Source organism: Podarcis melisellensis (genome assembly GCF_964234715.1).
Source record: "Podarcis melisellensis genome assembly, chromosome: 1".
Taxonomy (NCBI): domain Eukaryota; kingdom Metazoa; phylum Chordata; class Lepidosauria; order Squamata; family Lacertidae; genus Podarcis; species Podarcis melisellensis.
The window spans coordinates 118,932,554-118,944,668 of record NC_138528.1 but is presented as its reverse complement, the minus strand read 5'-3'; the positions used below and the strand labels follow the sequence as shown (position 1 = coordinate 118,944,668).

Here is a 12,115-nt window from a genome sequence, read left to right as displayed (position 1 = left end):
CGCAAACAAACCTCTGTATCCCACCTGCAGTGTGAGCAGTGGGCTCCATTGCAGGGCGGCCGTGAGCCTCTGCCTGTCCCCAGCAACGTGGAGGCAACAGCACTGGGCTACACTGAAGGGTTGTTGTTGTTGTGTGCAGCTTCCCGTGCAATCTTATTAAGCGCATCTGGGTTCAATGGGACTTGGTTGTAGTGTATTAAGAATGGACTACACGGCAGGGTTGTCATAAACCGTTCCTGCGGTCACGGCCATAACTCCCTTGCAAAAATATTTAAAGGCTTAAAAAAATTTAAAAATCGCGCAAAATAAGACCCATTGCCGCTGTCCAGTCTCAGCTACGTCATAAGGTCCCCCCCCCATTGATACTTATGGGCAGCTCTCACGGTCAGGATTGTGTTGCCAAAGGGAACTCGGAAACGCCGCATCCGGGGCTATGCGATGCGGCTCTTTCCTTTTACTTGTTCTCTTGCTTCCTTTCCACTCCCTGGCCTCTCTAGGCCGCGCGAACTCTGTGCTCTGAAAAGTTTTCCAAACCGTCGACGCGCATAGCGGCGCAGCCACGTGATGTCATCACCTCGCGCCCTGCCGGCCTCCTCTCCTCATACCCGTCGAAGCCGTGCGTTAGTGGTTGAGAGAGCGCTGGAGCCAGGATGGGGCTGCCGGCTGTGGCTCCGGTGTTGAGGCGGAGGCTTCCCAGGTTAGACGAGGCCGGCGGCCCTGCGAGTGGGGCGAGGGCCGAGAGCGGCGTCGAGAAGCGCAGCCCCGCTTACTTTTCCTCAGAAGTAGCCTTGAACGCAGTGGGAGCTTACTCCCGAGTAGCGGGGCCTGCGCTGCGTAGCTTTCGCTGAACACTCTTATTATTACCGTCCTGGATGAGGTTATAAACTTCAACCAGGCCATTGGATTATTAACAGTCCTGTTAAATGTGTTTGAGGGAAGGGGGTGTGTGTGTATGTGTGTATTATTTCTTTTGTTCTTATACTTTGTTTTTACTACGCATTTTTGTGGTTTTATTCCATGAACCGCCCTGAGATCTTAGGATGAAGGGAAGTATACAGATTGAATAAATAATAATAATAATAATAATAATAATAATAATAATAATAATAATAATAATATAAAAGGTAAAGGACCCTGGACGGTTAAGGCCAGTCCAAGGTGACTATGGGGTGTGGCACTGATCTCCACTTTCAGGTCGAGGGAACCCGGCGTTTGTTCACAGACAGCTTTCCTGGTCATGTGGCCAGCATGACTAAACCGCCTCTGGCGCAACAGAACACCGTGACGGAAACCAGAGCGCACGGAAACGCTGTTTACCTTCCCGCTGCAGCAGTACCTATTTATCTACTTGTACTGGTGTGCTTTCAAACTGCTAGGTTGGCAGGAGTTGGGACAGAGCAACAGTAGCTCACTCCATTGTGTGGATTCGAACTTCCAACCTTCTGATTGGCAAGCCCAAGAGGTTTGGCCTTTCAGCCCTAAGGAGTGCCTCCCATAAGTGCCTCTGACCATGAATGCCCCAGAGGGGAATGGACAGTGTTAAGAGCAGGAACTGTTTTCTAGGTCATGAAAGAGGTGAAGGAAACTTATGGAAGATGGGAACAGGTGCTTTGGGCTGCCGAGATTCAGGAACAGAATCTCTTTAAATGAAGGCAGCTCTTTGTGGTTCATGCCCTTTTTCGACAGGTGTGTGTGTGGCGACAGGTACTTGCTCTCTCTGCGGGTTCCAGCAAGCGTCCCATTGCTGCATGTTAAGGTCATATTAAGGTGATCCAAGGTCAAGGGCGATGTAAGCTCAGCTCATTGGCTGAATTTAAAGTTGGTGCTTTAAAGAGGGACCAAGTAGCTAAATGAGCCCTGTGAGAAGAAAAAAGTTTGGCGTTTGGGAAGGCTTATCCTGCTATGTGGAATGTTTCCTTCTTGGCTGAAAATCATTTCAGATTTAATTTTTGGACATGTTTGTGTTTATGTTAAGGTGTACTAAAAGCACAACATAGGAAAGGTAATGTAGGGAAGATGTATATTTTTTTCAGAAAGCTGGTCCCTTTGTCCTAAAGTTTGCACATGAATGATGCTTATTCGTTTGTTCATTCAGTATACCACTCTTCATCTGAAGATCACAGGGCAGTTCTCAACATCAAAATACAACATACATAATAAAACAAAAACAAACCAATAGCCCACAAGCACATTTAAAAAGCCATAGAATGTTAATCAGCCAACACCTGGTTGAAGAGAAAAGCTTCTGTCTGGCACTTAGAACACAATATAAATATGAAGGGGCGGGGAACCCATGTTAATAAATATGGAGTACTCCCTGCACAAGCCTACAATTCCCAGAGTTCCCTGGGTCAATTCATAAACTACTAGAGAAAGCCCCCCCCCCCCGCCGTTTCCGCTTTAAATGTATAGTGTAGGTGTGACTGACAAAAGCATGTGCTTGATTTGCTTGACATTTGTACATAGGCTGTGGCAGAAGATATGGCTGAACTTGATTTTCTTGTTTCAGATTGAAGCCATTCAACAGGTTACAGGTCATTGTAGAACATTTGGTAAGTGTGGAGGTCTCCTTCAGGTTGGGGAGGCTAATGTGGGTTTCGTAATGTTCAATATGTAAACTGTTTTCAGCAAGCCCACGGGGGCTTTTGAATTGTGCTCCTCCAACAACCTCTCCAGAAGGCAAAAACACAAGTTTCAAAGGCAATTTATGATACAACAAGCACACAACTTATGTTCCGGGGATCTCACCTAAAGCCAAAATCGCATTGGGTGGAATGGCTGGTGGAATTGCCCACCCCCTTTTTAATGTTTAAAAAATTATTTTGCCAAGCACATAAAGCTGAATGCACACAAGTCAAATGTGCATAAGTTGTGGGCTTCGTGTATACCGTTCACATGGGGGAAAGGCAGGAGACAAGCACTTGTGGGCGTGCATAAGCTCATACATGAGCCTAAAGTAGTTTGCTAGATAGGAACATAGAAGCTACCTTATACGAAGCCAAACTATTGGTCCATCAAGCTCCGCATTATCTTGCAGTGGCTCTCTGCGTTTCAGTCAGGGAGTCCGTCCCAGCTGGTGGTACCCGGGGTTGAACCTTGGACCTTGAAACTTTATTATGAATCAGCAGCTTTCTGCTGGTTGAAAGACTGGTTGCTTCTCGAGAACACAGATATTCTAGATTTGGAAGGCTTTAATAATTTTTATGGGTGGCATGCATATTTGTGGTATGACAAGGTCAAGGTTCATAAAGGCTTTAAAAATCATATTGTCAGGAAAGCATTGTTTAATGTTTGGATTAAATACAAAGATTTGTTGGGGAACAAAACTCCAAGGTGGCTGTCACCAATGGAGGCAAAGGCATTGAAAAAACTAAACATGGAGCCTAAATGGCCAAAATATTCTGAAATTCTAGAACAGGAGGGTGACAAGTGGAAGTTACAGAGTTTTGAGAATCTAAAAGATAAAGTGCGAGATTGGCTCCATTATTATCAAATAATGGAGGTTTACAAGCTGGATAGGAAAATTGGTTTCCAGGTGGAGAAGTCAAAATTGGAAACAGAACTGTTAGAACCCAATACTAAGAATTTGTCAAAAATGTATAACTTGATGTTGAAATGGAATACGCAAGATGAAGAGGTCAAATCAGCTATGATTAAGTGGGCACAAGATATTGGTCATAACATTATGTTTGTGGACTGGGAAAGATTGTGGACCACCGGTATGAAATTCACGGCATGTAATGCCTTGAGAGAGAATATTATGAAAATGATTTATAGGTGGTACATGACCCCAGTCAAGCTTGCAAAAATTTACCACTTATCAGATAACAAATGTTGGAAATGTAAAGAAAGTGAAGGTACATTCTTTCACCTCTGGTGGACATGCCCGAGGATTAAGGCTTTCTGGGAAATGATATATAATGAAATGAAAAAGGTATTTAAGTATACCTTCTTGAAGAAACCAGAGGCCTTTCTCCTGGGTATGGTTAGCCATGTGGTGTTAAAGAAGGATAGAACTTTGTTTCTGTATGCTACAACAGCAGCAAGGATTCTTATTGCAAAGTATTGGAAGACACCAGATCTACCTACCTTGGAAGAATGGCAGATGAAAATGACAGACTATATGGGACTGGCGGAGATGACGGGCAGAATCCGCGACCAGGAGAAGGAGACAGTGGAAGAAGATTGGAAGAAATTCAAAATCTATCTTAGTAAATATTTTAAGATTGATGAATGTTAGATAGACAGGGGTCTTAAAAATATTGTGGCTTTTTCAGAGACCTTGATTAAGGAAAGGAATGGATTTATTGAAAAATTTGCGGAAATATGGGAATGGATTTGCTGACAGGATAATTAAATTAGAAAACAGAACGGGGAGGTATGAGGAAGTCGGGAAAAATAGGTTGAGAAAATAAGAATGGAAATTATACTTGTTGTTTTTTGTTTGTTTGTTTTTGTTTTGTTTTGTATTTGTATGTTTATAATGGAAAATTTAATAAATATTATATAAAAAAATGAACCTTGGACCTTCTGCATGAAAACTAGACGCTTTTGGATTCCAGCTCCCATCAGCTCCAGCCAGAATGGCCATATAGAACGGGAGTAGTAGTAACATCTGGAGAGCCAGTTTTTCCTCCCTCCTCTAAAGAATTTGCATGCTGGAACCAACTTGCAAATTAGCAGCTTGTTAAAAACCTTGGGTGGATCTACACACAGGAAACCCCCCCCCCCCCATAAATAAGTCAGAAATTAAATTGTAACAAAATAAAAAAACCCGCTATGTAAAAATCACATCGATTGTTTTTTGTTCTCTGGCGCCATCTGGTGTTGCATGTTTCTAACACATTCAAAATGTTTTTTGACTAATGTGGCTGAGTCCCTTGATTTTTGTTTTGTTTTGTTTGTTCTTGTTTCAAATATGCAGAGTATGTCCAAGACGGCAGCTTCTTCCTCTGAGGTTCTCTTGGAAAAAAAGGGGTGTGCTGGTGTTATAACCATGAACAGACCCAAGGCTCTGAATGCATTAAATATATCCATGATTCGACAGATGTATCCACAACTGAAGGTTGGTGATTTTCTTTTATATCAGTGCTGTGGGCACAGTGTGTGGGTTGACAGAGGCGGCCATTCAAGGGCAGCACCTCGAGCAGTGGCTATAGCCCATCCCTTTTTTTCTACACTTCAGCAGCTGAATGTGTGAACTGCCTCTGTTGAAAACCATTGGGTTTGAGGTGGTGCGAAAGTTCTGTATGCAACGTATGATCTGTGATGGCTCATTCACTAACAAAAGCCATGTCTTGACCACGCATTCATTTGGCAATGAGCATTTATGTGCAAACCAAGCCAAGGGCTCTGGATGAACCAGTAATCAGATTAATTTTATGGCCATCCTTCTGATTTAATTGGAGATGTACTGGGGAGTGGGGAAGGACCTGAAAATGAGAACAGCAGAAATGCTGTTACCGGTAGTGTATTTTATCTACGCTCACTGAATAAGTAACAGGCAGTACTGAGACACATACACCATGTTCATCTTCGCTATATTTACAGAAGTATACTGGTGGTCTTAGTGGCAGCAACCGTACCCTGTGGTGTCCCACAGCCAAACAGATATCCCTATTTAAATGGCAGAGTAGTAGGAAGGGGAGGGGGAAGCCTGGAAGCAGGGCCAAGAAAGGCAGTATTGAAAGCAAGTGAATATTGCTTCAAGGTAGGGAGAAGAATGAGTGTGACCGCTCCCTCTGGAAAAAGGAAATGTCTCAAGGGGAATTCCTGTGCAAGGTGGGAAGTGGTGGGAATGGATATTTCCCCTTGCCATCTGCAGAGTCAACATTATAGGAAAGGGCTCAGGCTGGCTGGGGGTTTGCTTGGCTTTGCAGCTTTCCTTAAGTTAGGCAGGGGAGAAGGGCAGGGGGAGGTGAGATGTGGCTTCCCTGGACTTCCTCTGGAGGAAGGGCAGGCTATAAATCAAATAAACAAACTTCATTGGGATCCTAAGAAGCCAGGGCCTTTTATTGCTCTCCTGGACTTCTAGTCTATCACCTGGTTCAGCCATGGCTCAGTAGGGGGAAGTGCAGTGCATGTGGATTCAGGGTTTCGTCAGGTTGCTGAGATTCATCCCGAAGTTGCTGCCGTCCGTATCGAAAGGAGGAAGAGGCAAAGCATATGCTAGAGAGCAGTTGGGGTTCTCCCCACACCCCTTTTAGTGCTGACTTTGCTCTGAACAAGGGAATGGGTCAAAGGTGGCTGTTCTATGTTCAAGAAGAGAGAGGTGGTATGGAGCCTCGTAAAGCACGTGGCTTTGGCCCAAGGAAATTAGGGTGAAACTATATGATGCCTTGTGTGTCCCCCCCAAATATGTATTGCTACCATACAGATATAAAGAGGGTAGAAGCATCTTCCAGTGTAGAAGCAGCCAGTGAGATAGAAACGCTGAACTGTTCCCAACCTTGCTATATTTCCTTAGCCTGGTTCATTTCTGTTATCAGAGCCCACATCCAACATGTTTTATCTTTTGTAGAAATGGGAGAAGGACCCTGACACCTTTTTAATAATAATAAAGGGAGCTGGAGACAAAGCTTTCTGTGCAGGAGGCGATATCAAAGGTAAGGTTTTGAGTATTCAAAAAGTTGAGAGTTTCAGTTATCATTGAGTACTTAAAATTTCAAAAGCTTTTTGATGATGTCCCTCAGCAAAGACACCTGGGTAAGCTTAGCTGCCACAAGATAAGGGGGAGGTTCTGTTATGGACCAGGAACTGGTTCAGAAATGGGAAGAAGAGAATAGGAATAAATGGATTGGCCTCCCATTGGAGGGATGGAGTCCCTGAGGATCAGTGCTGGACCTGTGCTTTTTAACAGGTTCATAACTTATTATCTAGAGTTGGGATGAGTATTAAGTTAGCCAAGTTTGCTGCTGATACCAAAATATTCAAGGTACTTAAAATAAATTAGGAGAAGCTCCAAAAGGATCTTTCAAAACTAGGTTAATGGACAGTAAAATGCATTTAATTGTCAGAAAGTGTAAAGTAAGGCACATTGTGGCAATGAATTCTAATTTCACGTATATGCTTTTGGAGTCTGAACTGGCAGTGACTAACCAGGAACAACTGGCCTTGTAGTTGATAGGTCAGTGAAGTTGTCTCAGTTTACAGCGGCTGGGAAAAGATGAATTCCATATTGGCGATCATTAGAAAAGGTAATGAAAATGAAACTGCTCATATAGTAATGCTGTTATACAGACTTGTGGGGTGACTGCGCTTGGAATACTCTGTACAGTTCTGGTTGCCTCGCCTCAAAAAGGATATTGTAGCACTGGAATAGTTTCAGGAAAGGGCAACCAAGATGATCAATGGGTGGAGACTCCCTTGTAGGGAAAGGTTTTTTTGTAGGGAAAGGGCATTTGTGGGTTTTTAGTTAACGAAAAGGGAGAGCAGAGGGAGACATGACAGAGGTGTATAAGATTATCTGTGGTGTGGAGAAAGTGGGTTGTTGTTGTTTTATTCCCCTATCCTAATTCTAGAATCTGGTGCCATCCGATGAAGCTGAACGTTGGTAAATTCAGGCAGACAAAAGAAAGTGCTTCTTTACATCACACCTAGTTAAATTACAGAATTTGGATGTTCATCAACTTGGATTGCATATATTGTGATCATGAAAGTTTGCTGCAGTCACATTTTTTGGTATTCCAGACAGTTAAGTGTTTTGGTAGCTAAATTTGACACTTGTTTTGTTTGCTAGCTATCGTTGAAGCAGGAAGAGCGGGAGAAGGGATGCCACAATATTTCTTCAGAGAAGAGTACGCCTTGAACAATGCTATTGGTGTGTATACCACTAATTTAAAAGTATTTTAGTAGTTTAAAAGTACGGGCTTAATTTGAGTAGGCGTGGAATCATAGAGTTGGAAGGGAGCCTGAGGATTCTCTTGTCCAACCCCCTGCCATGCAGGAATATGCAGCTCCCCATATGGAGATCGAACCTGCAACCTTGGCATTATCAGCACCACACGCTAACCAACTGAGCTAGACATAACCCTTCTTAAACCCCTTCCCTACCCTGCATTTTCACACTAGTACCTATGTGGTTGGTAACACGTCACCATTCGTTTTAAAAATTGTTCTAAGAATAGCATTGCCAGTTTCCACAGTTTGCGCCAATTCTCTACAGTGTTTCTTTCATACACTGGAAGGAACCTTTTTCAGTCTGAGGGCCGCATTCCTTCCTTAACAACCTTCCAAGGGCCATGTGCCAGGGTAGGTGAGGCTAGGAGCAAAAGTAGGTGGAGCAACACACTTACATTTTCCTCTTGTGCAGTAAGGTAGTTTCTGCACATTCTCACATACACCTCACTAGCCTTTATCCTGAGAAACAAGAGGTGTTGTTGTTTGAGAACAATAGCACTCTGGGAGTGAAGCACAGCGGGTGAGGGGGTGTGGCTTGGTGAGAGATGCAAGAAGCCTGGGCTCTCCTTGGACCCTTGGCCCTGAGCTTCCACATACCTGGTCTATTATGCCGCTATATTCTGTGGAATGCTTTGTATAGGTAGAACTGCCTGGCGTCTAGTTTCAGATACTCTTTGTGCCAGGCAAATAACTTTTTATTACCCAGGCTCAACACTAAGCTCTTCTTAATCAGTTGATTCCCCCCCCCCCATCCCATCCCTGGTATTGCTAGGTTTTTTTTGGGGGGGTGTTGCTTTGGTTTTACTGTTCTCTTGTTCATTCCTTATTTTATCACTGTTGTGAGCTGCCCTGTGTGGGCTTTTTTTAACGGAATGGTGACATAAGAATGTTTTAAATATTCAAATCTTATATTCAGAAAGAGAGGAGACACCACAGCACTTTAAAGCATGGATGGGGAATCTCAGGCTAAATGCGGCCCTCCACATCTCTCTGTGTGGCCCTCTGAAGTCTCCCCAGGCCACCCCTTTCACTGGTTCTGCTTCCCACCCTGAATGTTTTTGCCTGAGTGCAGTGTGTCTCCCAACTTTGATAATGCTTCTTGCTACTTGGATGGATGATAGAGAGGGGCCTGTGTAGAAATAATCATAGTGTGCTAGGGTAAAATTAGCATTTGTTGCTCCATCCACTTGCCTAGCCACACCCACCAATGACTTGTTGCACCTGGAAAGGGTGCTTTGAAGGGAATGGAGTGCTCAGACTGAAAAAGGGTCCCTGCACCTACTTTAAAGGTTAGCAGGTTTATTATGGCATATGCCAGGCATAGGCAAACTACAACTCCCATCACCCCTAGCTAACATGACCAGTGGTCAGGGATGATGGGAGTTGTAGTCCCAAAACATCTGGAGGGCCAAGTTTACCTATGCCTGGCATATGCTTTTGTCTGCTGATCTTTAAGGTGCTGTAAAATTCTTGGCGCTCTTTGCTGCAATGGACTAACATGGCTAATCTTGGAATTCAGAGTGGAATAATTATAATTTGGTCAACAAATTGAATATTCAAGTTATATTATCAGGCTTCACAAGGTCTTTCCTTGCAGAAGTGTGCTTTATGCTGTTTTAAACATGTAAATGTCTTTTCATTTCACTTTTCATTTGTATACCCCCTTCCTGTATTACTAATATAGATTTACAAGCTGAAGAAACAACAAAATAGACAGCAAAGATCACACACCTAATAACAATCTGATCCAATACCAAAAAAGCCATAATAAAAACATAACTTTAAAATAAACAGCTTACATCAAATGAAGCAATATTCAATAATCCATTAGAATATAATGGTAAACAGTAAAATTAAATATCAGAAAATGGTAATGAAACAGTTTATACTTAACTGTTACAATAAATAATTACTAAACTATAATCAGTAAAAATAACAGCAAGTCACAATGCATGAAATACCACAAAACATACAAAAAACACATGAAAAGATCAAATTGAGAACAAGGACACACAACATATTTTTTTAAAAAAATAAATAAATCCCTGAACTCCTCTCTTCACAGCTGTTTCTGCTATTCTTAAAGTCATGGTCTGGGAAAGGCTCCTAGGAGGGTGGGCCAAGGCAGGTGGAAAGACTATTGCCTGATGGCCAACACAGAGTCTCTCTGCCCTCACAGTTCTTCACCTGGAAACAACTCTCTTATGAAGACTCCACCTGGGGCAAGGCAGGTGGAAAAAGCCATTGGCTGGTGGCCAGCAAAAAGTCTCTCTCTCCTCACAAAATATGTTGTTTCTGTCCTGACAGGCACCTGCCAGAAGCCATATGTGGCGCTTATTGATGGAATTACAATGGGAGGTGTAAGTAGAAATATTTTCTGAGGCAATAGGCTTGGCTTGTGCTTTCATTCTGTTTTAAAGTCGCCAGTGCAGTAACTACAAGGGGTTTCGAAGAGAGATGTGTGAGAATAACATTGACCAGGGATAGCTCAGTCGGTAGAGCACAAGACTCTTAATCTCGGGGTTGTGGGTTTGAGCCCCACATTGGGCAAAATATTCCTGCATTGCAGGGGGTTGGACTGGAGACCCTTGGCATCCCTTCCAACTCTACAATTTATATTTTTAGCATTTGTGAAATGTTCTTGAGCATCTTATTTTCTGAGGAAAGTTTTCAGTCTTGGAACGTTTACAACATCCCGCTCCCTGTGAGCTGAAAGAAAAGCACTCTTTTGCTGAGAACAGTGGCAGCACCAGAAAAAGGGGGCACAGAAGGGGCGAAGTATAATCCTTAGTGGTTGAGTTGTGTCACACACAGTAAAAACACAAAGCAAAATAGCAGCAAATGTTAATGGCAGGAGTCCAGCAATTGGTGGGGAGCAAGTTCCTTGTTTTGGGGGGTGGGTGCTTATTCACCCCCTTTAGTACAGTGTATGACTGAGAAGGATCTCCATGCAGACTTTGGGATGGGTGTGTGGGCTTGAGGGTAAGGGAAGATGAAGATATTTGGCTAAGTCTGATGGGAGTTGAAGTGGAGTTGGTTCACATGTAGCTTCTAGCCATCAAGCGTTAAGTAATGTGTGAACTCACCCTTGGTTTCAAGGATGTTTGGGTGCCCAAGAAATAGTAAGTTTTGTATGCTGTTGAACAATGCAGAATAATTCAGCACATTTGTGGAAGTTATGCTTTGTATTTGTTTTAGAATCCACCTCATAGTTTGTGTGACATTGATGTTTTTCCTTCTGTGTTGGTGTTCCTTGACTCATAATTGGATGGGACCTTGAAATGTAGTTGTTGACAGTAACTGCTGAATTAAAGCCAAAGCTGCTTATCAAACACAGACAGAGTGTGTTTGTTTATGCTTTAAAAATAATTCAGAATATTTATGATGTGATTCTCATTGTGAAGATATGTATAGTTAGCGTATCCATTACAAAATTCTGGATGTTAAATATTTTGGTTATCTGCGAATGCCAGACAACACCCAAAAGTTATAAAGTACTCACTGCAAATGCACAATCTACTGGGTTTGATCCAATTTTGAATTTTTTTAATCCACTGTTGCTTTTAATTCTGTGGATATCTCTGCTATTGGAGGAAGTGGGTATATGGTTTTTTGATGATTTGCTCTTTCTCCCTGTAGTTCCCATCTGCCCTCCCCATCTTCAGGGGGTTGTGCGGACAGAACAGCATGGAAGGTAGTGCAGAGGGAAGGATGGAAATTGGCAAAATGTTGTCCTCTCCCGTTCAGTTAGTGAAGACGTCTGCTGGATCAAAGACACTGTTATGCAAATAAAAGGAGTCCTTCCATTTGCCAAAGTGCACCACTGAATACAGCCCAGTATATCTGAATTTAAAAACAAACATGTCACATTTTTAACTGCTAATGCTTAAGGGTCTCGCATATCTAAAGTGCATCATGGAATATTAGTTGATTTAATCGTCCTTTTCCTCAGTTATTGAATCAGTCCTGCAGATGTTTCCTTGTTTAAACCATCTGTCTTTGGATGACACATGCCAGAATGGAAGTGAGGCAGAAAAAGGCAAACATCTGTCAAGATAAAATATTGTGAGGTACGAAAGGATGGAAAACAGACTGCTTCCACTTGTCAGGCATCAGGGTGCTTTTAAGAACATTGCATTAGCTTAGAGGCCTTGGTTTCATCAGAATTCACGTACATGGAATTAATGGCGGTTTGAATATCTGGTGGCCTAATGTG

General features: G+C 42.8%; 1 protein-coding gene across 1 annotated transcript in view; it reads left to right on the top strand.

Moving 5' to 3' along the window:
• The first annotated feature begins 546 nt into the window (after positions 1 to 546).
• The window catches only part of HIBCH (3-hydroxyisobutyryl-CoA hydrolase), a 60,298-nt gene continuing 48,729 nt past the window's right edge, over positions 547 to 12,115 (top strand). The window contains exons 1-6 of the mRNA XM_081895870.1: positions 547 to 697; positions 2,510 to 2,552; positions 4,925 to 5,065; positions 6,521 to 6,605; positions 7,739 to 7,819; positions 10,207 to 10,259. Coding sequence (XP_081751996.1) covers positions 651 to 697; positions 2,510 to 2,552; positions 4,925 to 5,065; positions 6,521 to 6,605; positions 7,739 to 7,819; positions 10,207 to 10,259 — 450 coding nt within the window. The 5' untranslated portion in view covers positions 547 to 650. The remainder of the gene's footprint in view (positions 698 to 2,509; positions 2,553 to 4,924; positions 5,066 to 6,520; positions 6,606 to 7,738; positions 7,820 to 10,206; positions 10,260 to 12,115) is intronic.